Raw genomic sequence first — 27,503 nt, 5'->3', positions numbered from 1 at the left:
CATACATACAACTTTCCCCTCAAAGAGTGCTCAGCTGATCAGACCATCAAGTAACCACACTTGTTTACATTGAAGAGCATGTTGGTTTTCTCAGCTGTACAACCTTCTGAACTTTCACAGTGTACCTCCAGACTAAGTTAATAGCAACACTCAAGCAGTTTCATGCCAACTTTCTCAGATATGACTTCCTCAAGGTAGATTTTCTGAGTTATCTTTATACCCATTGCTGATTAAATACCCATAAATCCCCTTAAATCTTTAACAATTTTCTAAATTACAGTACAGATACCTCAGTAAATTGACTGGGTAATCTGCCACCTTGAATAAACACGCTGGTTGGAAAAGCTAATTGTTTACAGAAGATTGCAACAATCACCTAACTTGGATGGATTTCTACATATCAACAACCAAAACTACTTACTTTCATTTGTCTGCTTGTACGTTACTGATGAAACTGAACTTAATACACTGTATCTGTTAGGAGTACACAACCTACAAGTCCAGCCTTGTTTATGGCAGGTGACACAAATTAATTAAGAAAATATCTCTTCTGACTGACATCAATATGGTTAAGTCCAGTGTATTGACTGGTGGTAAAGTGGATAAGAGATCTATCACAACACTTCATCTCAAAGTAACACACCTGCATTACAGTGATGACAACTAACATAGTGCAGGTGGCTGAGGGTGGAATTTTCCTTTAAGGAGCTCACATTTGGCTGTTAGCCCTGGGTTGTTCCTAAGACATAGGTCAGCTCCATTATCACAAAGTAGCAATGATCTTGACCTCATGTGAAGCTAAATTGCATATCCAACTCACTCCCTTCTGCAAAGAACCTGTGATTCAAATTCACAGAGTTTATATATAGTCTGTCTTTCATCAGCCTGCTATTCCCTGATGCATTCCCAGTGGCTAAATGGGAAATGTGGACCAGCTCTGTGCTCATTCACACATGTAGACTTATTAGCATTGCCTGTGGCTAGTTTTTCTATTATTGCACGTGTCTTTAACACATTTTTTTTTAAAGTTCACTCTATTATTGGAATGATCAGCGTTAAATGACCAAAGTTTACTCCCTTCTCTGCCTTTTTCCCCACAGCATGTTTCAAAGGATGAGGCCAGTCTCATGGGATAGCCATATTTTGTCTCCATGACAGCTATGTCACTCAGCCTCTCTGCAGTGACACCTGCACAGCAAAGGATGCTGGGAAATAATGAGCACTTTTATCCCGGCCAGGATGACAAAGATGGGGAGGATGAGGAGGAGGAAGAGGACCAGGGAAGAGAAAACAGAGAAGGGGAAGATGGACGTGACACGGAGAATGGAGATTTAGAGAGTCTGGAAGAAAAGGAAATGACGGGAGGACGACAATCCTGGGAAGGAAAAGGTGGCGAGGTGGTGAAACCAGCAGCCATTGTGGTCGGTAGACAGAGAGCCGACCGGCCCCTGAGGCCGGGGAACCTGGTCAACCGGGGTATTGCTTACATGTCAAATCAAATCCCGCTACACCATCCAGCAGTCATTAAGCAGCCACATCATCTCATTGCAGCCAATCAGCAGCCTCATCACCTAGGCCTGAATGCATTGCAGAAGAGACGAGCCCTCATGGAGCGCAGCATGACCACAGTTGCTCCGCTGGAGGACACGTTCCTGACCATGATGGTGTTTCGCATTGGGATTCCTGACATCAAACAAACAGTAAGTGCATATTCACATAAAGGTATATCCAAAGAAAAGATGAATGTATACAGTAACACCTACACATGAAACAATTCCAGGTTCTTTGTAGCATGGCACAGAGACTAGGTAGAGAAAAACAATTTCTCATCCAGTCTAGTTCTTTGTATCAACCTTTTTACGCAAGTTAATTGTGTAATTTTCTGTCCTCTTAATAAACAGAATACTGACTGCAGGTCTTTCACAAACAAGGAATGGTGTAAGTGTCTGTAGTATTACTACTTAAAAGCAGAACAGCTTTAATTAAGTTAAAGACATTTGGTGAGATACCCCTCAGGAGAACTAACAGGTCAACACTTGGCTGCTATATATCCAGCCCTTCTTTCAATTTTTTTTTTTTTCATTCCTCTATTTCGTGATGGAAGTTAAAAAGATTTAAAAGTTTTCCCATTTTAACCCAACCTTTTCACATCCCTAAATAAATAAATACAGTGTTGACTGTACATCTGTTTCACATTAGTTGCTGAAAAGTACCTGACGGCACTTGATGCATACTTTTTTGTGCATTAACCAAATAGTGTGCACAGCTACACAAGCACATCTCTTATTTCAAAGCATATTCACTTCAGCTTTCCCGCAAGCCCAAGGATGAGCCCCATAAGGAAGCAGAAAAAAAAGCTTGACTTGTGTTGCGAAACCTGCGAGGGAAGACATATTTACTCGGCAACATCAGGGAAGCATCTGCCTTGGGTCAGGTATTGGCATAATTAGTTTTCGAAACTGGAGTTGGTATCATTGCACACTTCTAGCTGCTCTTAACTGTGTAATGGCATCAGGTGAGAATTGGCCAGCCCACACTCGCCATATACAGGTGAGATTGCATGTCCAACTATAAACCCTCCCCTATCTTCCTTCCTTCATTTTCAACTCCCTGAACATGCCGACTGTTCTACATGTCAGCTAATCTGCCCTCAATATAACAGTAATTGCTAATTATCTAATAGGTTTTTAATGAGTTTAGGGAGAGCTGGGGAAGTGAGTGACTCTGAAAAGGCAAAAATATGTGGATGGCATCTGGGTTTCTTTTGGGTCTCCATCAGCCATGGGCATGATATTCTGTCCTGTGCACCACTGACAAACACTCAGTATCCCAAGCCCTGCAGCTGCAATATTATTGAATAGAATTAAAGAAAGATGATGAAAGATTGTGAATATTAGGAACTAATTAAAAGATAGTGAGAATGGATGTTATCAAGAGTGAAAATAAGCAAAGAGATACTTTGCATCGACAAAAGCCATAACACCAGCTGGCGAAGGTTTGACCAACTTTGCTGATCAGGAACAAGTACAGCCAGGAAGAGCTTAAAAATCCCTCATTGTATAAAAGAGAACAATGGACAGAGAATTATCACCCTAATATACTGTATCCATTACATTAGACATCTCTACCAGGGATTAATTACTCAATCTATCTCTCTTTCTCTTACACTGACACACAAACACACTGCGGAAATATAAACACTACGCTGCACTATTACATTCCTATAAGAATACACACACACACACACGCACACGCACACACATACACATCCTCATCATGTGGTTTACCTCCCAGGGACCGCCAAGACATTGCTACGGCAACGGGTGCCTGCCTCCACTAATGAACTGGTTGCCATGCCAATAGAGTTGGCTACACTATCAAGTAGCAAACTAGTGGGGGGGCAGGGGGAGTTGTGGCGTGTGGGGGCTTGAGGGGGGCCGAGGGGACATGAAAGTGTGCTGAGCTGTGCAATTTTACTTACCGTTCTCTAAAATGGAACAATAGCATGGATGCATATATCTCATTGAGACCTCTCAGGCCTGTCGTGGAGCCCCAGTGCAGCTTTCAGCTCTATCCTCCAGGCTCCACACTTTAATAAAAAAGGACAAAAAGATGGCCTTCCTGTGGAAATTCAAGAAAATGGCATAATATGAGGGAATGGGCAGCGCACAAATCACTGTGAAATCTAGTTAGGCTTACCACATACACATAATACATCCAAGGTATTTTTTCATTGTGGACATTCAGCCTCTAATGTATCACGCATACAGACCATAAGAGGGATGAAAATGTTTTATTTTTCATTTTTTGCTCCAAGCTAGTATGTTATTTATCCTCTGGATTGTGGTGCAAATATGACATTAAGTTTGCAGAGAAGAAAATGACAAAATGGAAATATTTATCCTAGTATGAAACCTTTACTTCTTCATTAGGGGGAGAGAAAAAGTGTATTAGACCCAAGTGTCTTGATAGCACAGATTACAAGTATAGTATATGTCATCTTATTTCCTTCAATGTGGCAGATGATAAATTATCAAAATGTAATTTATTCATATTCTGCATTCTCGTGCACCCATCATTTGCCAGCTGAATGTTATAATTGATGATATAATGAAATATACAAATACAGGCATGTTCATGTCATTCAATGTGACTTTACCAACACAATATGGAGGCAAGTGAGTTTTGTTTGTTGTGGTCAAAGTATTATAAATTATCATTAAATGCTATTCAGCAGCATGTCTTTTTCAGAAACAATGTCATAATTACTTTTTAGAGAACAGTAAATAGTTTACATTGGAGTACTTCTCCCTTGTTTGTCCTCTAAATTTGCTTTCCTGGATTTTGTCCTCTAAAAAGCTCTTATTTCCTCTTGATCATTATTTCTGGCTTCAAAAATACTCGCATATCTCCATTGGTCCTGTGTTTCCTGTCTGTCAGAGGTGTCTCCAGTTTGACCAGGACTGCACGGTGTGGAACGCCAAGCAGCAGATCATCTGCTCCCTCAGTGAGCCTTTGTGGGACGCCTACAACTACGGCCTCTTCCAACCAGCTGGAGATGGACGGGACGCCAGGTTCCTGGAGGAGGAACGGGCTCTGCAGGACTACTCACAGTCCTTTGAGAAGGGGGTGCCTTACCTGGAGGTATGGAGGTTGAAAGGGTGGAAAAGTCAGGATTGTTTGAGCACACTAAAAATAAAACTAAAATTAAGATAATTTACAAATACAATACGAATTTACAAATACACCAGAGCTTTTCTCCCCAGGTTAAACTGTTCAGTCTTGTTCTCTATAGATTTCAGGAATAACGGTCTGGTGTGGAAATGATTGATTTATTTTTTTTGGGTTGGGCTGAATGTTGTCTAACTGAGGTTGTTGTTGCATTCAGAAATAAAATAGCAGCAAACTTCTCCTGTGCACATCAAATCCTTATTGGTAATAACTAAGTAAAAATCATAAGGAAAATTCTGCAATTGAATTACTGAAGTTTGGTTGGGTTTTTGTTTTGTTTCTCTGTGTGTGTATGTGTGTATTTGTGTGTGATTTTTATGAAACTTCCCACGCTCTACACAGTAAAACAACATTTACTGAACAACCAATATTTATTCACTTTTGTGATGTGGGCTGTTGGATATCATCATGGTTGTCTCACAGTGCCCTCTGGTGGTCAGGGTGCCATAAGGATTCATGGGCTGGGTGGGGCTGAAACACTATTCTGCACTCAGTTTTTGGCTTCAAACCAAAGTGTTTACATTTTTGACATAGTTCCAGATGAGGACATGTCAGTGGATTGATGCAGCCTTGTTACTGAATTTTTATTAAAATATAATAATAATAATATAAATCACATGTTTTCATAATATGAGCAATGCCATTCAGACTTCTAAGCACTATTGCTTATTGAGATATATCACCACTAGCTAATAAGAACATTATAATTATTAGGACAGTTATCTCTTCCAGCCTGACCAAACACAAAAATGTGGCTGTTTAAGGTGCAATGTGTGGTTCAGCACAGTTGTCAGCTGCTGGAGAGCAGTATAGTGTTCTCCTCCCACCTCCAAGCTCCTCAGCCAGTAAATGATTAGCCTATTCAGTACACTACAAATATTGAGGGCGCAAATCTAGTCAGGTGGTTTTCATTGACGCAAACGGCCATTTAGACAGGAAGCGGAAGGTGAACCCACCTGACCTCCAGTTGACTCATCTTTGGGAGCAAGGATTTTTGAAGACAGATTCTCTGTACCATAATTTAATTCACTTTTTTTTTTTTTAGCATTCTCCACCTGGTCTTATTCCTAAAGGTTGTGAAAAATTTACAACACCACATATGTAACACAGTGTGACATACTGCTGCCTGCTCCTAATTAGCATTTACAGTATATAAATCAAAATATTTTCCCAAATTCACATGGCCAGTGCAGAAACTGTATTAAATCATTGCATCGCTATTTAAATAGCCTGCAGTGGGTACGGTTTATGTTAAAATGTGGGACTGAGGTTTGTCAGATCCTGTGATTCATATGGCCTTATGTGGGCATAAAGCAGTGGCTGTGGTGAGGCTATATCTGGCCTTAACATAGAACAATATTTAATGATTATTAGAATAATAATCAATGCTTTATGTACTCAATCTACAGTTTACATAATCGTTTTAGAACTGCAACTAAGCACTTACTTTAATTGTAAATATTAGGGTCATGCCAAACATTATTTATGAATGATTAAGATGTGTTCTTATTAGTTGTTATTTAAAAAAAAAAAACAGTCAAATCTGCATGCTGCTGATTTCAATGATTTTGAATTTTATTTTATTCCAGTTCAAGCACTAGCTCACCTAACCCTAACCCTAACCCTCTGGAAACAGAAAGTGTAGTTGCAGTTACCAAGAGAAATTATTGCTTAAAGAAGAAATGAATGAAACGAGAATATTTGTTAAAATAAAGATTTAGAAAAAAAAATCCACATTTTTTAAAATATGCAGTTCATGGCAGTTGCAGTAAGATTTACAGTTTTAACACACATTCTTTCTGGTCCTCAGTTTAGGTACAAAACCAGAGTTTATAAACAGACAAATCTGGATGAAAAGGCTCTCGCAAAGCTCAGCACCAAGGTATTTCCTCTCTTTAAACATTAAACATCACTACTATACGATATTAACTTGCCCTCACTGACAACCTTTTCCTTCATTTTCTACCCCTCCCAGGCCAGTCTGAAGAAATTCCTGGATTACATTCAGACAGGGGCAATTGAGAAAATGGCAAAAGTCCTTGACAAGGGTCTGGATCCAAATTTTCATGATCCTGACAGTGGAGGTGAATCTCTGATAAGCTTTGTGCTACTTGCACCTATTTTGACTTATATATATTCATATATATATAGATATATATATATATATCTATATATATATTCATTCTTGGTGTCCAAATCAATTATTGTAGCCTCTCTGTTATTGAATTGAGTTGATTTCACATATTGTAAGAACATCTGTAAGTGGATTTTGTCCTTGCCTGATCCTAAACCTTCTCTGTGGGTCAGAGACTCCGCTCTCTGTAGCTGTACAGTCCGGTCTGGCAGTGGAGGGCATCAGGGTGCTGGTCCAGGGCGGTGCCCACTTGGACTTCCGAAGCAGAGATGGCATGACACCAGTGCACAAAGCTGTTCGAGCTCACAATCATGCTGGGCTGCTGGTAAAGACTTCACATTCGCTTGCAGTTCAGCTTTGATTTGTTTATCTCTTGACTTCCACTACTAAAGTACAAACAGATTTTACACACCTGCTCAAAAAGGCATACTTTTCTTTCCAGGCTCTCCTGTCCCTAGGAGCGTCTCCAGACTACAAAGACCGCTGTGGTCTGACCCCACTGTACCACACTGTACTGACAGGGGGCGAGACCTCCTGCTGTGAGACCCTATTATACTACAGGGCCAAGCTGGGGACAAGGGACGAGAATGGTTGGGATGAGTCCCATCAGGTACTAAAAAACTATCTATCTATTCACATATCGTTTCACATATCGTTTCCTTTCATTTTATCATTTAAGGCATCTCTGGTCCCTCTTCATATGAACATCAGCAATGCACCAACATTTCTCAGTCTTATCTATGTGGTGTATTTCACATATCATCGCCCTCTGTCTCACCCTCGGCATTTATATCACACCCTCTCCTCTCGGCCTTCCTCACCTGTGTCCCCATTCTCTCTGCTTCCCTCCCTCCTTCTCTCTTTCCATAGCACAGGGATGAAGAGGAGTTTGGGATGGAAGAAATACATAAGGTACCCTTCATCCCACCATCTATCCATCCATAACAGCCTTTGTGAGTCAAAAGCTCTGAGAATCCCCCCTCAAAAAATGTAGATAAACTAAAGTGAAAGAGGTGAGCGCATAGTTTTCTTAAACCTGCTCAAATGTGAGTCATCCTGAGCTGAGTCCAGTTCAGAAAGAGTAACGTCTCTTTCTTACTGTAGATACGGGTGCATTGCCTACATTATGTCTCTGTGACATTCTGGTAAATTTGCGTTTGTGCTGTGAGCCGGTTGTCATGGTATTTTATTTTGGTTTTGTGGTGCTCTGTGTTTTCTTTCTTTATATTGTGCATATCTTGTGATATTTTAGTCCTGCAGAAAAAAATATGTGGAAACCTTTCAGGCTGCAGAAGGCTCATCTCTGTTGTTTTAATATTTGTTTTGTTTCTAGTTTGTTAAATTCTTGGTGGATTGTAATTGGCTCTGACCTGTTTTTCTGTAAAACTAATTATGGATCTAAATGTGAATGTGAAATACATTATTCCTTTTCTTTCTCTTTGTATCTCCTGTTTCTCTCATTTTATGTATAACTGTCTTGTACTTCAACAGTTCTATATCAAAGCGGCAGTTTCACCTTAATTTGTCTCCTTCTACACTTTATAATCCTGACAATTTGTGGATATTTCTATCGCACTCTTGACATTAAAAGGCTTGCCAGAATGGCTTTGCCCAGCACTTGGAGCATCTGCTGTTTTATGGGGCAGACGACACTTCACAAAATGCCTCAGGGAACACTGCTCTTCACATTTCTGCCCTGTACAATAAGGCAAGTATGGAAACAGATTCTTATATTAAATCCATAATATATAGTCATAATTATGAATGCTGGTTTTTCCAAAGATGTTAACCAATCACTTTCCCTCTGTGAATGATCAGGAAAGCTGTGTTCGTGTTCTTCTGTACAGGGGGGCAAATAGGGAGGCAAAGAACAAACATGGACAGTCCCCTTTTCAGGTAGATTTTTTATAATAATAACGTTGGTCTTTTAGCAATCTTTCTTTCCATTTGAAATTATATGTTCTATTGCACACAAATAAACAAAGAAGAGATAAAAGGAGAAAACACAAAAAAATAATTGCATTAGGTCAATCAATCATGTTTCATTTTGTTTCTGTTGTTTGCAGCTAGCTGTAATGTCTGGGCACTTTGAACTTGGAGAAATCATCAAAAACCATAAAGACTCTGACATTGGTAAGCTTTCATGTCTGGCTCTCTCTTCTTATGGACCTATTGCAGTAAATGTTAACTTAGCTCCCAACGCCTGCCTTTTCTGTACTTTGAAAATATGCCATGAATTTGCCCTTATGATTTCCTGTCTTTTCCTTAACGATCAACCCAATATCTCCCTCCATTTCTTCCTTTCACATCAAACTCTAACCCTTCCACATTTCTTCCTCCTCACCTTGAACCCTGATTGTAAACCTCACTGTCATGCCTCACACCTCCACCTTCAGTGCCCTTTTTGGAATCACCAAAGTATGTTCCCAAGCGAAAGGAGAGTTCCAACACACTGCCTCTCCATTCGCTTCATTCCCACACCCTACTGCGTGCTAACAGTGATAACACCATGACCCAGTCTGACCCTCAGGCCCTGCCCATCAAGGGTGCAACAAATCCCAACGTGGGACAGGTACCTAAGACGATTTGGAAGATGGTCATCTACTGTGTTATTAGTCATAATTAATGATGCTGCATTGTCTCTACAGGATTACGAAATCAGTTTTGTCAGTTTGTCTTTATGAGACTCTTGGTTTTCTGCAGGGCCAGCGCAGGGCATCTATAGGCGTGAGAAGCTCTAGCAGCCCCAGAACCCGTACACGATCCCCATCCAGAGGGAGGGGAGGCCAAAGTGACACAGAAGAGAGGCACCGACAGCCACGAGGCAGACAGGGGTAAAGAATATATATATATATAATATAAAGAGTATATAGAGTGGTGGGAAGTTATTTGAACCAGGTCTTTTAACGCCAACAGGGAATCACTAATCTCCAGTTACCATCAGTTGTATGCAGGTTATTGCCATCTGTGTCTCTGTCGCATAATGTGCACTATTTTTAACTGCAATAATGTAACTTATTTTAGATGTGGTATGGGTGGACATTAGTTTCCTGCAAGGCAGCAAAGATGGAGGAGATATTCATGGCCTGAAAATAATTTTAAATCCTGATGCAAAAGCTCATGAACATAAACCAACGAAGAGACACATTGACTAGAATCAATAGTATTTTCTACATACCTGACCTACAATAACTCAACTGGTTCTGATGTAACCTGACAAGCTGTACATTGTCTCACTTTGTCTCACTTGTTTTTCCACAATCTTATCTTATATCTCTTTCTCCATCCGTAGTGCAACCTCAGCGGGTAGTGGGGGAGGTCAGATGAAGCGTATGTACAGTGCAGTGCCTGGGCGGGTGTATGTGGCCACTCGTGCCCACTCTGCCAGCGGAGACAGAGAGCTCTCCCTCAACAAAGGGGACAAAGTGAAAGGTGAGATTGAGCCTGAACTAACAAACTCTTCTCACATATTTTGAACATCAATATGAAAGGTGAGTAAGTAGAACTGGATCCATGCTGATGATTAATTTAACAATTGCCACACAATTACCTAAATGTCCCATTCTCAGAGAATTTTGTGTAGTGTTAAGAAACGTTCAGTGCAGCTGCAATGTAGTTAGATCCAGGACAAAATCTAAGTTACTGTTATCTTAAGCATCAACAAAAACAAAGAGATGAGGGACGAGATGACAAACAATAGAAATTATAAGTACCAGCAAACCCACCTAGCCAGAACAAAGTATTACATGTCCTTACCATTCTCAGTGGATTGTGCAATATTGTTATAAAACTAAAGGTAAACAAGGGGAGTAAAAAGTAAAATATATAACAGTCCAAGAGTGACAATAGATCTACAGCCCACACAATATTCAATCCATATATCTATGTCATGAAGTATTTTCTGTTAATCTGTCTATCTGTCTCTCAGTATTAAGTGTAGGAGAAGGGGGATACTGGGAGGGAACAGTGAAAGGTCGCACTGGCTGGTTTCCTTCAGACTGTGTTGAAGAGGTGGCAGGTCAGAGTAAGGACAATCGACCAGGTAAGACCAAACCTGTGGGAGCGTCACATCTCCATTGATTTTTAAAATATTACCCTGTCCACACCTGCTATCTAAAGAATTGTATAGCTAACCTAAATTTAAATAATTTTTTGAAATGTATACATTGAAATGAATTATTTATTGATGAATTTGAGAACTTATAGCATTTACAATGACAAAAGGTGAACTGATGAGATTGCATATAATAGTGCACATATTGGAGAAAGGGTGTATAGGAAAATGACTTATACAGTCCCTCAGGCTGGCATTATTCTTTAAATCACTGTAAAACCAAGCACATGTCACACTCAGGTTTAACAGTAGGCCCTTTTTTGCAGCAGACAGTGGCACATGTACAGCACAGGCATTGGCTTTTGTCATATTTTCATAGATGCACACTTGCACCCAACAAGTAGGTGTAAATGTATTTGATCCATCTGAGCTGCATGCTGAAAATGCAACACATCTACAAAAAGACAGAGAAGGTGCGATGATGGGAGCTGAAAGTTTAAATTGAGCATATTTTTTGCCTGCATGTGCCTTGCAGAGACACGCAGTGAGAAAGCCAAAAGGAAGCTTTTTCGTAATGTCACTGTAGGAGCTTATGATGGCACTGATGGCCCCAGGTAAGGGAAACTACAATGAACTTTGCAACCTGTAATCAAACAAAAAAATGTCTTTATCAGCCACAAAGCTGCGGTGAATTTCTGTCAAGACGAACACTTGAAAGTCTTGATGTAAAGTGCCAATATAGGGGTGAATGGGTTTGTGTGCCTTGTTATGTGTTGAACTGGTGAAGTATCCCGGGCAGGCCCCAGCATTTTGTGTCCCTGATCTGCTATATCAGTTTAGAAAGTAGAGGGATTAAAATAATGATAAAACATGATTGGCTGCAGCTCTCCTATATCATTCTAGCTGTGTATTGCCATATGAGTGTGGGCAGCAGCTGAACTGTCTGCTCCCAGGTTTATTAGTGCGAGGGAAGACTGTGAGGCCAGTCAAAATTATCAAAATAGTTGGCACACTGCTGTTTTGTGGGTAAAAGGGGGGCACGTGTGTGCATGTGTCCACTTGTTTGCCCTATTTAGCTTTCAGATGTTTCTTGTATGTGTCTGTTTTCTGTTGATCCTTAACAGCACTCATTTTATTTTATTCTGCTGTGTGAACACGTCAGCGCTGAGAGCACAGAGCAGCCATGTCATTTTCAGCCCTGATCATTTTGGTTTCTCCAGACAATTGCACTTGTCTCTTTGATACCCTATCTCCATCCAAATGTACGCCTCTCTTCTCTGGGTGCTTGTTACACTGAACACAATAATGCTTTAATGAAAGGCAGAGGTGGGGTCCTCCTCCTCCATGACATCCTCCAATTGCTGTGGCCCAGCCCTGGGCAGCTGTAGTTGTGTATTATATGGCTATGCATGTTTGTTTGATTGTGCACATGAATGTGCCTGTGTCTTGTGCGTTTATACACCGCTGTGTTGATGAGTCATAAGGAGGCTGAAACACCAAGTGTTTGTTAGATCCCAGGGCTAGAGAGAAGGACTTTCCAGTCACCACCTCAGGGTTTTACAGCCTCTTACTCATTGGATCTGACATTACCATTGTGCTGAGGAGCTCTTACTGTCATTCAAAAAAGGCATTTAATTTAATGCAGCTGGCTTGTGTTCTAAATGGAAATAGCAGCCACTGAGGTTATATTACGTGTGTTAAGTTGGTTAAGCATAATTGCAGCACCATGGTGAAGTGGTGCTCAATTAAGAGCGAGGTGATCCGGAGCATGTTCCCTCACTGCAGCTAGGTGTTTGGGAGAATGTCAATTACTATTTCAGAGAGAAATGGAGAGAGGAAGAGTGTTTGTCAGGCTGTGCGGTGATGACAGCTCTGCTTTAGAAGAGAGCAGGGAGTGGAAGTTGGTGAATGTGCGTGTATGAATGTTTGTGTGCAAGTAAATCCAGGGTGGGAATCAGCTGTTGTTGGTGTATCTGTGATACAGCAGTCAGTGGGTGCGCAAATCCAAGTGCTCTCTCTCTCTCTCCCTCTCTCTCTGTCGCCTTACATTTATACCCATCCCCCGCATCCACACCCCTCAAAATGATTTCTGTCTTTTGCAACCAAACCCTGCTCCTGTCGTCCACCAGCACACACTCTCACACTCCCTTTCTTTCTCTGTTGTGATAATCGCCGGTATTTTCTATCTCTCTCTGTCGTCCCTTCATACTGCTTTTCTCTGATCTAAAGTATGCTCTCTCAGCTCTCTCTCCTGCTCTCTTGCTCGTCTCTCCCCTCCACTCTCGCGGCTCTCTTTGGCGGAGCTCTCGCTTAGGAAGACCGGGAGGAGGAGGAGAGAGGAGGGAGGGAGGAGGAGGAGGAGGTGGTGGTCGAGAGTGCGCGAGATAGAGGAGGGGGGGACATGGCAATGGGGGGATGCGGAGAGAGAGATTTCTCTCTCTCCCTCTCTTCTTCGTGGCCGTCACTGGGCCCCAGAAACAGGAGCGTGTGGTTCATTTACAGGTAGCGGCTGTTTCCTCATTCATTGGCTGGCTATGGATGTGAGGAGAGGACAATGGAGAGAGGGGAGAGGTAGATGATGCTATTGAGAGGCCGTGCCTTTTCAAAGACAGACTAAAAAGCTATGTATCTGTGCGTGCGTGCGTGCGTGTGTCTGAGTGTGTGTGCGTGCGCCTTAAATTTGTATGTTTTTTTTTTTATGCATGTGGATATGTATGGGACAGAGGTGGAAATTGAATGGAGACTCTGCAGCATGTTTATCTCTGTGCCCTTCTCTCGTGTGTGTCTCTGAACAGCAACATATTGATGTATTTCAGTCAGACAGTGTGGGTGTATTTCATTCTCTTTGAGTCATGATTTCTTTAAGCAGATATTTTTCATTCACCAGGACTTCCCACTTCGCCGTGTTTCTTTAAAAAAAAATTGCTGCTTTCAAATGCCATATTTTTCTGTGCCCATTTGTGTCATTAAAAATGTGATATTTTGACTGTACAGAAGGATGTATGTGAATAAGTCAGTAAGTGGCAAGAGCGCGGGTTTGTCAATTCCTTTTGAGCTCTAATTTGAAATACCTGTCATCGCTGTGCATGTCTACAGTCTGTGCATGCATTGTTGTTTGTGTGTGTATGCATGGCACTATATACACTGAATAAAATATATGTGCTCTTCGCATATGAGTGTATATGTAATAGTGCTTTATTGCTGTGGGAATATTTCTCCAGTACAAATATCTATGTATGTGCGCTGTTTATCTACCCTTCATTCCATAGTGTGTGTCACTAACATCAGTCACTTGTGATGTGTGGGTATTGTCCCCATATAACCAGTCTATTTGCATGTGCATTCAGCAGGTGAATAGTTAAACTGCTTTTTTTTTCTCTCTCTCTCTCTCAGTAATTGTGGATAGAAGAGAGGATGACTCAGGAGGGTACATAATAACTCTGGTCTCTAGTAGGCTTAAAGCTCCATTGCAGCCAGTTCAGAAAGAGCATCCTACAGCCAGAGATTAACTATAGATGTTTGCACTTTTATGTTTCTAATTGATCAGGGCCAGCAAGATCAATATGGTGGCAGATGATCTGAAAGGTTTCATGTATGTAAGGTAAACCATGTGTGTTACTGCAAACCAGCAACACAACTTTCTCACTTGGAGGATCAACACTGGGGTTGTTTCCCCCTTGTAGAGGTGGATGGATCAAGAGCCTGATGGATCCGTCCACCCACTCCATGTTACTTTGATCCTCAGAAAGGGAACGCATGATGGAGGACAGGGTGAGAGAAAAAGGAATGAGGTGTGAGGAGCAGATGGCTGGAAGGCGGCTATGCGTTGGCGAAACAGTAACATTGATGGAGAACACACAAGGGATGGACCTCAGTAGGGGAAAGTAGTGGCTGGCTGTTTTTAGTGATAAAATTATGGTTTGATGTCAAGTCTGAATCTTAAGGCCCTTTAGGCCAATGCTCCTCATTCTGCTGTACCTTTCTAATATAACATTCAAACTTTGTTTATTTCTCTGTTGGAATAAATACAGAAGAACTTGTTGTGTAAGTATTGTAAAAGCCAATGTGGAAAATAATATTATAGTTTTATTTTAGCGTTAGAAAAGGGGAAATGACATTTGATTAGAGGGGTATTCTGACAGACATAAAAAAATTCATTACTGCTTCCTAAAAACTAAAGGTAAAATAAAATTCTGGTATTTTTAAATGATATATTGATTTTGTCAAAGTGGTTGAGTGGTTGACATGGCTGAGTTACCCTGCTGAGTGCTTGTCTGCAGACCTTACTGTCAGAAAGCCAATCATACTGTTGTGTTTAGGTTAGAGTTCAGTTTAGCATCACAGTTAGGATTTTGGGTTTGCTGGCTCAAACAAAGGAGACAGAAATTTGTGTGCAGCTGGATATATTTGAATTGCAGCTCCTTTTGCAATTTCTCATTCATCTAAACTTCCCATTGAACAGAGAGAGGAAACAAAAAAAAAAACATATTCCCCCTGGACATTATGTCCTTCAGTATACCCAATATTTGCAGTGCATTGTTTTGGCAGCCATGCTGTCACTGTGAATAAAGGCAATTTTTCAACAAGGCCAATCACTCTGTTCATTCATAGTTCAGCCCTTCTAGGAAATCATATCCTTTGATTTGATTTCATTTGGTGTATCACTTTGAGTTATCGCTCAGGAGAACAAACTAACACAGAGACAAGTTGCCAAATAAAAAAATATCTGGAATTCCTTCTAAATCATAGAATTCGGCCTAAATCCTGGGCTCACTAACAGAAGGGTGAATTGACATTGTTAGAAAGTCAAGTCCACAAATGAGTCATGAGATGTGGCTGTGTGTAGAGTCCATTTAAACATTATTAGAGTTAAGAATTGTAAAGGAGCTTGGCAAAAAGTCCCAGACATGGTAATAGAGTAATGAAGAAACTTGGCGGACCAGCCGATACACTACTCCAACCATCTCATAATAACATTGCATCACAAATGTTTGTGATCCCTGTTTCTGTCTTCTCAGCTATCATCTCCGTGTTTGTGGAGGAAGATTAGAGGCCTGTCCGAGTTTGTCTTGTACATAATCTGAAGTGTCATGTATGACCGGTAGTGCACTGGAGTCAGTAGAGCAGTATTCTTGCAAAAGCTGCCCGAGGCAGTGAAAGCTAATGCAGCGATTTAGGTGCATTTGGATGTTTCTATTATCAGTAATGTGTATGTGCACACTTTCCTAATGTGCCATTCCCCAGACCCAGTGCTTCTCAACTCTAGCTGGATTAGTTCATAGTATGGGATGTCATCTCATGTTCACTCCCTCCCATTGTGGCACTAACTATATCCCTCCCATCAACCCTTTTGTCCAACGGCGCTTTTTGTATGACATTCTAAAAGCCAACCTATCTTTTGCTGCAGTATGATTTCATAATGTGATGCAGTATAGCTGTTTTCCACATTCAGAAAATGCTTTATTTGCATGACAATAAGACTTTTCTGTTGCTATAGAAGTCATATAGCACTCTTCCTCTCCAATTCTCTTTCTTTTCCTTCTTCCTGTCTCTTTCCTTTGTACTCCCTCTAAGTGACTACATCATTAAGGAAAAGACAGTGCTCCTACAGAAGAAAGACAATGAGGGCTTTGGCTTTGTGCTTAGGGGAGCTAAAGGTGAGTCTCTTCTCCAAAATACACCACAAATTCTTCTGTCTGTTTACATTTTTCAGCTTCATATGCTCTCTTCTCTCCTTTAATCTTGATCCCTTCCTCATTTTAAAACCCATGTTCTTGTTATCGTTGTCTGCTGAAGCTCATCCTTTTTTGTCTTATCCCCCTCAGCTCAGACTCCCATAGAGGAGTTTACTCCAACGCCAGCGTTCCCTGCGTTGCAGTACCTGGAGTCTGTCGATGAGGGGGGCGTGGCGTGGAGGGCCGGCCTGAGGATGGGGGATTTCCTCATCGAGGTAAGATCCATTGTGGACTAACTACATTCAACATACAGGCCCTGAGTTTTAACAACATGCTCTATCCAGATGCCATGTTGTATTGAAAACATCCCATGCTGATGCACCATTCCTGGGTCCATTTTATTGTTTGTTGTACATTTTTCCAACATGTCAAATAACGGGCAACAAGCCATTCCTGTAGAAGCTAGGGATCACAATTTCCCTTGGACAGAGCAATGATCGCACAGTGTCAGATTTTCAGTGAATTCCCAACATATTTTTTCATATAAAACACTGCTGCTTACTCCACTGCCACATATTTAATTTGATAGTGTTTCTTCAAGTGTGTCAAAGGTCTTTCTGGGAAATGTAGGAAAATTAGAAGAAAAAATCCAGGCAGGCTGAGTATGAACACAAAAAAGTAAATTTAATTTCGAAGTGCTGTCTAAGATGCACTCAACTAAACATCATTGATGACATCTGCAGGATGAACGACAGAAACGTTGAACAATACACTAGCCCATTTGATAAAGCACATCATTTATAACTTTTGTCCAGGGTTCTTGCAGATTTTGATCAATTGCATTGATAATTTTTCATGATGTAGTTCTAATATTATTTGGAAGGATATCATATATTTTAGTCAGAGGGACTGCTGTACTTGTGATCACTCTTCCTCAACGAGGAAGCACCAGCATTTCAGGCAGCACATTTCTGCCCTTTTTGTAGCTCTAAATCTCCCTGTATGTTGCCTTAAAAATCATTTCTGCTGGTGGTTGTCAAACCTCTATTAAATCTGATACATTCAGCTAATTGGTATTCAAGCTAATATGACTCATTTATGCTGCCCAGCCTTTGTAGCTGTGATTTAGTATACTCGCTGCCTGGATTTCTGGTGCATCCATCCAAAGCACAAACGTTATATATTTAATTTCTAGTGCTTAAAGCTAAGTCTTAAAAACACAACAGTGTACATCAAACGCAGAAAAAATATGCAATCTAGGGAGCCAGTGGTCTCAAGCAGATCTTGTCTCTACTGTAAGGTGTGTTGTGTGCACCCCTTTAGTAGGAGTACAGTTTTCATCCAAATGAAAGTTGATCCAACACATCAGCTCTGCATTCAGTCCTTCTATGTCTTTGCATGTGTCAGGTGAATGGCCAAAATGTGGTTAAGGTTGGCCACCGGCAAGTGGTCAATATGATCCGACAGGGCGGCAACAGTCTCATGGTGAAAGTTGTGATGGTTGCTCGAAACCCCGAGCTGGAAGACACTGCTCGGAAGAGGGGTAAGAGTCAAAATTTCCTCATGTCTCATGTTGTTTCCGATGTTTGTGATATGTATGTTTATGATGTGATGATAAAGCTGCTTGCATGTTTACTTCATCCTGAAAGGCTTTTGCGATGTGGTTGTCTTTGGTGACTCCATGTTTATACGAGGTTACTAAACATTAAGTCTGCATTTGGCTGGTTTCCCTTGGCAGCTCCTCAACAGACTAAAAGACTGACTCCTCCTGCCATTGCCCTGCGCTCCAAGTCAATGACATCAGAGCTGGAAGACATGGGTAAGATGATAGCGGAGACTAAAGACTAAAAGGAAAGAATAAAATGAGGGGAGGCCTGGAAGGAGCATAAGAGGAAATAAATAACCATGTCCCTCACAGTTTTTTTGTTGGGGGTGGGTCATGAGGATAAAAGCTTTTATTAGGTGGATTTGCTTCTCATCTGCAGAATGATGGTACAGTATTATGGTGCTGTTAGGGAAACGCTGCATTAAATGTTAACCAAGTTCATGCAGAACCAAGAAAATTATCTAGTATGGGTGCCAATTTGCTGGGGAAGTAGTGTTTTGATTCATTTGCACTTTTGATATTACCTATACAGAGGACGGGTGATAATTCAACAACGAAGTTATGAAATATTAACAAAGTTGCATGTTGGGAAATGTCACTTATTTGATGCGTTCAGTCACAAACTGTTTTTTGTCTTTTTCCTCCTCTGAACCAAATTTACTGCAAACAGTGGACAAAGGTGGGAAAATCTTGGATTTAAGTGCCCTCATTTTCATTTCTGTTCCCATCACTATCCCTCTCATTACATCAGCGTTCACACCATCACATGTGTATGAGTATGTATTTCATCGTTTCATCTACTTTATACATGAGTACACAGCAGCACTCGTCACACCTAATTTCTGTTTCTCACATTATGTATGCTACAGCTGCCTCTCCATGGAAAAAGAAAGCAGGTGAATATCAGCCTTTATCATAACCCCATCAGCCCCTGAGCTTTAATTAAAAGTCAGCCTTGTTTGATGCTCTTTTTTCCCCCTCCTACTTCAGACTACGAGTCCTCTCAGGGTCCTGATAAGAAGAGGACAGTATATCAGATGGCACTAAGTAAGAAACCACTCTCACTGCCTTGTCATAATTTTGTATTCATACATACTACTCTTCTTTTCTGGCATGTCTCTATCTTTGTTTTAGATAAACTGGATGAAATCTTGGCTGCTGCCCAACACACTATTACATCAGACAACCAGGGCCAGAGAGGTCATGGTGGCAAAAGGGATCGCAGCAAGAGCATTGTTCCCAATGTCTCCAATGAGGTACCGCTGGGAATACGAAGGAAGTCGACCTAGTTAGGGTCACCACTATAATGTCTTAACAGTTTGGACTAAATGTCCAGATAATCTACAAAATATTAACATTACTGAACACTTCAGGGCTGCAATATTAATTTCCATACAGAGTTCCTGTGCTGCTTGAGTCAGAGAAGTGACTAATGCATGTAAAAACAGATTCCTATCTTTAAATCAGCCTGGTCTTTAGCTTGTTTTTAGCCCTGTGTGTTGTCCTGCCCTCACTGCACTTGAGACAATGATTGACAATGGACCACCCACAGTAAAACATTTGTTTAAATGTGAGTCAGGTTGTGTTCATTCATTTATGCTCTATTGCCTGATACACTTAACACTCTGACTGACTGATCATTGTGTATTGCATTTTACTGTATATCAAATCAATTGCGGCTTAGTAACCAACAGCGTTTTTATAAGATTATATCCAAGTAAATCTTTTCTCCTGTATCTTCTTTTGATAATCTGTTCCGGCATCTGAAGCAACCCTATGAGCAGCAGTCTTCAGTGGGTCTGGTGCAGCAGGGACCAGGTTTTAGCTACAATCAAGCTCATTTTCAACCAGGCCACGGTCCTCAGCATGCAGTCATGATGCGTCAAAAATCCATTGGTAACAGCAAATGTCATGGAAAGATTTATGTCAGTTTAGTATGTGATTTTCAGTTTTTAACTGCTGTATCCATATGCTCAGGGTTAACAGAGGAGGAAAGACAATACCTTCACCCACCAGCAATGAAGCTGGCTCGCAGTCTGTCAGTGCCAGGACCAGAAGAGATTCCCCCACCCCCTAACACATCTGCCCCAGAGCCGCCTTTATCTGCAGGCCCTCATCCTGTGAGAGGACCTGCTATGCCTATACCCCCTGTAACTCAAGCCCACTACCAGCTCCACTCTCAGCCAGGGCAAGCAACTCAAGTTGGCTGGGAGAGGGGAGGCCCTGGTGGGATGAACCAGCAGGTCATGGTCCCTACCCTCAGAAGACAATCAGAAGGACTATGCGTCAGAGAGCCAGATGCACCAAGAAGAGGTGGTGGAAAGATGGGAGGGTTAAGGAGAGGCTATAGCAGTGCTACACCACCAACAAGTGCTAAGCCGAAGGCTCAGCAGGCACCACAGCATCAGCACATGGCCAGCAGAGAGCAGGGTGGAGGGGTTGGTAGGGGGGCAGCCAGGAGGGGTGGTCGTGGTGCTCTAATGAAGCAGTCAAAAGTGGAGGATGGACTTCGGCAGCATAGAGGAAAAGGTGGTGCGGCCAAAGAGAAGAGCTCCATCCCCATTCCCACTATCATTGTCAAAGCCCCCTCCACCAGCAGCAGTGGCCGAAGCAGCCAGGGTAGCAGCATGGAAGCTGAGCCTTCCCAGGAAGTAGAAGACAACACCTCAGCAGATGCAACTCCAGACAGCCCCAATACAAGTCTACCCTCACCACTCACCTCTTCACCCCCGCAACCCTCTACATCCACTTCTATGCCTTCATCAACTGTTGCACCTTCTGTTTCCTCCCAGCAAACCCTGGAAAACTCAGATTACACTTCAACATTTGGCTCTGCTTTTGGAGGAGGAGGAGGAGGAGCACGCAGAGACAGGGAACGTTTACGAGATATGAGAAGGAAGAGTGCTTCATTTTTCCTCTCTTCTGAGGAGGACATTCAAGGAGAAGCGGGGGGAGGAGCAGGAGAGACAGGAGGAGCACTTGGAACGAGAATTCAGCCCTTACAGGGATCACAAATGGATGTGCCTACGCCACGACTCAGGCCCTCCAAATCTATAGATGAGGGCATGTTCTCTGGAGATAGTTATGTCAACTATTCCAGCAGCATGCCCCCAGCCTTTGGCCTGCCTGAGTATTCGTCCCCAATCATCAGTCAGGATGGACAGCCCAAGTCAGCTCCTTCAATGTATGGTGCCCAGTCGACTACTACCTTCATCCATCCACTTACAGGGAAAGTTCTTGACCCTTCATCCCCACTTGGCCTTGCCCTTGCTGCAAGAGAAAGGGCCTTAAAGGATGACCGCAGGACACGACGAGAAGACAGACATTTTGGTCGCCAGCTGTCCACAGTAGGAGCCTTTCCCACCCCTGTTCAGACCCCAACTCCTTCCCTATTTGCAACCCCTACACAATCAGCGTACACTTCCCCAGTGTCTCTTCATCTAACGTCTCCCACTGCCACCACCTCGCCTGCGTCTCTGAGTCGCCCACAGTCACCAAGGATATTACGTTTGGGGGGAGGAGGGGAGAGGATGGAGAGAGAAAAAGAGGGTGGACCTAGAGAAGGTCTGAGAGTCCGTTTTTCAGAAGACAGAACTAGTCAATATTCAACCCAGTATTACCCACAAAGTCCCAGGGAGAGAGAAAGAGAAAAGGAGGTGTACGATAGCAGACCTGCTCCACCCATACAGCCTCCTCCACCTCCAGCTCAACCTGCCCCTCGCAGGCCTTCCTTCTTGCAAATGGAAAGCACTACCAATGCCAGCTACATCCCTCAGTACACTGTCCCCACAGCCCCAGCACAGACACATGAAGCTATGGGAGACATGAGAGCAGGGGTGGGTGGAGGACTTGGACTGATGGTTCTCCCTCCACCAGCTCCTTCAATTGATGCAGATGATGAGTTTGTCTTTGCGGACCCCTTGCCTCCTCCTCTGCAGTTTGCTAATGGCAAGAATGAGAGAGTCCAGGAATTTCCTCAGCGGCATCAACACACTGCTGTGGCTCCACCTCCACCTCCCCCACCACCTCTTCCATCTCCGAAGCCCTCCATTGTTCCCCAAACTTCGTCACAGGGTGGTGACTCTGCTGCCTCAAGCCTTACTTCCTATGACAGCGAGGTGGCCAACCTCACACAATCAGCGCTCTCTCCATCCTATCCGTCCCCACAGATATTTCCCCAATCCTCCAACACCACCTGCACCACTTCCACTACTGCTTTGCCTCCCACATCACTACACAGACCCCAGCCCATGTCCCATTCTCATCCCTATTACAGCAGCTCTCATGACCCCTCAGTAGGCGGTCACACCCCAGCCCAGGACAGAGGCACAGCTGTCCTCACTACCACCATGACCTACGCCACCACCACCATGACAGCCACTGCTGCCGCCGCCACCACCACATCTTCATCCGCATCCTCTGACTACAGCATGACCATGGCTGGGCCCAAGGTCAGCCTTGGTACAGGGAGCAAAGCTGCTGACCACACTCATCACACTACTACTACTATTTTACCCAAGAGCGGAGACTGGCAAGATGCTGTTGTGGATTCTGGGATTGAGGAGCTAGACAGTCACAGCAGTAGTGACCACCATTTAGAAATGCTGGGACTGAGTGGGCTGAGAGGAGAGAGGGGAGGTGTTGGAGGAGACAGGAGAGGAGGGGAGGGAGAAAAAAGCACTGAACATCAAGATCCTTGTACAACCTACTCAGGTGGGCAAACGTTTGAGATTCATAGCACCAAAGTGGCAAACCCTGTGTTTCCAAAGATGACTCATTACAAGGAAGGGGCAGGGAGGGGCCAGTCTGTGGCACTACGACGTCAGAACAGCACCAACCCTGCCCCCTTGCAGTTGCAGAGACAAAGCAACCCAGAAGATATCAGGTTAGATGGAGCACTCTTAGATGAAAGAAGGCGTAAGCAGAGTCGATCCAAAATGGAGGATGGCTTTAGCTCTGCTCTGGCTGCCTGCTTAGAGAGACCTATGGATACTCGGTCAGTGGGCTGGAGTGAGATTGAAGACCATGAGCAGGTCCAGAGAGGTGCTATGGTTTTGGAAGGCCGTAGACTGCACTCACCTCTTTCTGGTGTGAAGGCTAGCATCATCAATGAACTAAGCTCTAAGCTGCAACAGATGAGTAGCATGAAGAGCATGGATGACTGGAGCCACATTCCCAAGTCCCCCACCATGCATAGGTTTGTTTCTTCTCCTAACAGTTTGTGTATCTGCTGATTTAAAATTTTGTTTCAATTTGAAGGTTCATGGGTTAATTTTTTTTTGTGTCTCTCAGGTATTCAGCGGATTTCACAGATGCATTTCACAGTCCCCCCACCGGCCGCTCCACCTCGCCATTACCCACCTCCTCTCCACAGCATCGTCAGATCCTGACACCCAACCTGTCAGCCACTGCTTCTGTCTCCCCTTCCCCTCAAGTACCAATTCAACGCAATTGGACCCGATCACCCTCCCCCCAGATGCCTTCCTCTCCAGTTCATTCCCACCCTCCCCATTCCCCGACCTACTGCCCATATCCAACATCACCAAAGCATCGTTCTAAGTTCCGCAGGCAGACTTTCGATTTCAAGTGCAGCCCTACAAAGGAGATGCGATCTTCAGTCTCCCGGCGTCGTGCTCCAAGTCCACTTATCTATAACACTGAACAACCCAACCCCACCCCTCCAAGACCCTCCTCGCTCCCTATACTTCCCAGCACACCAGTTTACAACAACCCTTTTGACTTCCCTGGCCCCCTCACTCCGCCTTCTCCTGGCATCCCTCTGGGAGACACCTACAAGTCTTCAACACCTCCATTATTCTCCCCATCTGGTGTGCCAAGTCCAAACCCCCTACTTGTCTCCCGCTCTCTCTCCCCCACACATTTTCTCTCTGGAGCCTCCTCCCCAATGCATTTGCCCCCCAGCCCATCTTGCCTCAACTATCCCCATCTCACTCCTCCACCACCAGCCAAACCGTTTGCCGTCAAGCCCCTGCCCTACTGGACCAAGTACGATGTGGCAGACTGGCTGGCTTATCTAAACCTGGGTGAACACAGAGAGCGTTTTATAGACAATGAGATCGACGGATCACATCTGCCTTCACTCACTAAGGATGACTTCTTGGACCTGGGAGTAACACGCGTGGGACACCGAATGAACATCGAGAGGGCACTGAAGAAACTCACTGACAGGTGAGAGAGGACTAATAGACTCTGGAACACGTAGAGGCAACGGAGACAAAAGGTCAAAAAGGAAAGGAAAGGACAGTCAGTGTCTCGTTCCTTCCATAAAAATTAGATGGACCATCCCCTCTCTCCGTTAGATGCATATAATTTGACAAGTTGTCCCAGTTTCCCCTCCATCCTTTCCTCTTTCTCTCTATTGATCTGTTTTAACAACCCTATTTAGTTTGCTCTCGTCTTTATTTAAGTTCTACCCATTCTTATTCTTTGATTTGCCCTCCTTCTCTTCCCAGGCGGCTCTCCTCTCCTTTGCATGTTACTTCTTCTCCCCGAGACACAGACTGAGAGAGTGAAGGGGTCATTCTATGATGAGAGAAAGGGAGAGAAACAAATTGACAAAGATGAACAATAACAGAAGATTTTCAAGAGAAGAACAATGGACATCATCAGGTTGTGTCAAATTAAGACAAAGGGCTGGACATGTGTGGGGAAGGGGTTGTGTTAGAAATTTGCTTTACATGTAGAGAATATTGTGAAATTTGTCTGATTGAATTCTAAAGAAATGGTGCAAAGGAATTAAGAAAATCATTTGACAGTGACGTTAACTGAAAATACACTTTATAAACTTTTGATGGACAGGCATTTAATTAATGCACCACTTTGTGCTGTAAAAGACAAACACATATACACATGTTCATATTCTCACACACCTTGACAGATGGATTCTCACACCGTCTGCTGCTTAATATCACTGACAAAATGTCAGCGTTCAGAGAGTTGAAAAGTAGCTGCTGCTGCTTAAAGGGTCAAACCTAATAAAGCGTTGCTGATTGTGACTGACCAGAAAGTCTGGTGAAAACAGAAACATTAGAGTCACAACCAAGCATCCATTTTGTAGCTTTAAGCAGATCAGAGTATCAAATGGCTGTGATTGCTGGAGCCAAAGTCAGAATATGAAAGGGAGACTTTTTGTTTGTAAATGGTGACAGAGGAAAATGACAGACAACAACAGTGTTCTTTTTCTATATTTGCCATATTCCCCAACGGATGCCCCGGTAAGCTTTGTATGTGTGTACTTTGCAAACACTTAATATATTTTACATGTTAAACGGATTCACTATTGGTAGAACCATTTGTTTTGTACGAAGTGATGATCACAATCATTCTTTTCAAACTTGTCAGGATACTTAACTGTTGAACTGAAGTAGTGAAAAATGAGGACATACTGACATGGAGGAAACATTGTTTGGAAATTAGCTTTTTTTATTTTCCTGATTGTTCTATAGAAATGACAAGACATATTGGAGAGGACTCAAAAAGAGTTTGCATGTCAGTCATCTCTCCTCGACTTTATTGGTGTTTATGGCCATAGAACGGGTCAAGCGATGGATCCATCTTCTGTGATGCCATAATGTTGACCGCTCTTTCTCACACAGCAGGTGCAGTGGTCAAAAAGGGCTTTTTGCTGCTTCTCTGTCTGCCTGACCTCCTCGACCTTCAGCCTCTGTGAGTCTGTGTGTCTGATTTTGTGCGTGTGTTGCCAAATGCTTTCCCTGAACCACACCTTTCTCTTTCTAATGCCTTTTCCAAAACATATTTCTAATGTTCAGAAAACATAGTTTTTTCCCACCTGTTGACAATCCCAGTGTCTCCCTGTTCAAAACATGAACCCTTGAAAGAAATACTCTGACCCACTTTTCAAAAAGGTTTTTTCAGTGAGTACTTAACGTGAATACTGTATATGTTACGTAGAGGTGAACATGGATGCCCTGGATTTTTTTTTTTTTTTTACATGCCAGTTTAGCCATTCCCTGCAGTGAATTCAACTGTTAGGCAAAAATACATCATTTATAGATCTTTATGTAATGATGACAACAACATAAAAACATAGTATAATAAAGATAATATTATTAGGTATGTTAACATTTTTAAGAATCTCCGTCTTCCAAATAGTGTGGACAAATTATTTGAAGCTTTGTTTGGTTTGTGTTTCATTTGGGATTTTCTGTAAATGCTTTCTATACTGCTCGCCCTGTGGTGACCTCAGTGAAGCTGACACATGTTAGTTTATGTATATTTCTCTCTATGTGAGTTTCAAACTATGACTGTATTCTCATGCTGAGTTGCCTCAATGCTATTTCATGATGGATACTATTCCTGAGAAGTGAAAGGACTGAGCAGTAGTGTAGAAAGCATTACGTACTATGATTTAAAAGAGTATTTTAGGTCTAGTGAAATGCATAATTAATATGACTACATACAGTATGAGCATAAGTATGCAGAGATAAAGGGTATATATATATAGTTATATGTATATATATATATAGTTATATATATATATATAAAGATTTGTTTTAAATAAAAAAGTATATAACACTATGATAGAGGTACAACTAAGATGTTGAAATAAATGCTAAAATAAACTATGGCCCTGCCGTGGTTCTCATTTCTCCTTGGATTCCCTCTTTTGACAGATTCACATTATGATCCAATTTAAAGTGCTGTGTTTGAATTGAGTCATTTGGCAGCAGCTCGTATCAGCCCTGTGGTGGTTCAACACAACATTGTTTTCAGGTCCAGGATTATTTTCCCATCAGGCTCGATGAGCTAAAGGCACAAAAGAGCAGAGCTCAGCGGGAGAAGATGAAATGGCTTAATTCGAAGCAAGCAGTGGTTGTATTCATGCAACAAAATGAGATGCCCAGGAGGCATGGAGAACAACGTAGGACTTGGAAGAAGATGAATGGATTGTTTGCTTGCACAGTGCCCAGTTTAAAGTTTGTGTTTAAAAACTGTAAACACTTATTATTTTTGTCTAAGTGTGTTCCAGTTGTACAGGTTGCCCCCTCTTTGATTTTTTTCAAGTTGGTGTCTGGTCCGAAAGGTCTCCAGATAAGAAGACTTCCTACCACACATATATCTTTACTTACGTCAAAAGGTCTTTCTTCACATGGTAATCTGACCCATTTACTCTTAAATCGCCCTATGCTGTCTTTAATGTTTATAGAGACCATTTGTTTAGTAGAAGCTATAAATGCTTTTCAAATTAAAAGAGGAACTATCCAATGCCGTAGTCAGGTGTTGAATACCCGCGTACAACCAGGACATCTTCAGGGCTCCTCC

At 42.5% G+C, this 27,503-nt stretch overlaps 1 protein-coding gene across 1 annotated transcript; it reads left to right on the top strand.

The window, feature by feature from the left end:
- Positions 1-1,355: 1,355 nt before the first annotated feature.
- LOC115060466 (SH3 and multiple ankyrin repeat domains protein 1-like) lies at positions 1,356-25,714 on the top strand. The gene is made up of 26 exons (XM_029528392.1): positions 1,356-1,700; positions 4,441-4,644; positions 6,542-6,613; positions 6,707-6,815; positions 7,039-7,190; positions 7,308-7,475; positions 8,457-8,573; positions 8,684-8,761; positions 8,932-8,998; positions 9,262-9,437; positions 9,569-9,699; positions 10,158-10,297; positions 10,794-10,907; positions 11,455-11,533; positions 16,494-16,576; positions 16,745-16,869; positions 18,002-18,137; positions 18,333-18,413; positions 18,871-18,879; positions 19,070-19,096; positions 19,191-19,247; positions 19,335-19,456; positions 19,970-20,096; positions 20,178-22,814; positions 22,914-23,397; positions 23,493-25,714. The coding sequence occupies exons 1-26, from the start codon at positions 1,356-1,358 to the stop codon at positions 24,391-24,393; spliced, it is 6,741 nt and encodes a 2,246-aa protein (XP_029384252.1). The 3' UTR covers positions 24,394-25,714.
- Positions 25,715-27,503: the final 1,789 nt, after the last annotated feature.

This window comes from Echeneis naucrates, chromosome 19 (genome assembly GCF_900963305.1).
Source record: "Echeneis naucrates chromosome 19, fEcheNa1.1, whole genome shotgun sequence".
NCBI lineage: Eukaryota > Metazoa > Chordata > Actinopteri > Carangiformes > Echeneidae > Echeneis > Echeneis naucrates.
The sequence above is the reverse complement of the archived record's forward strand: the minus strand, read 5'-3'. Positions and strand labels throughout refer to the sequence as shown.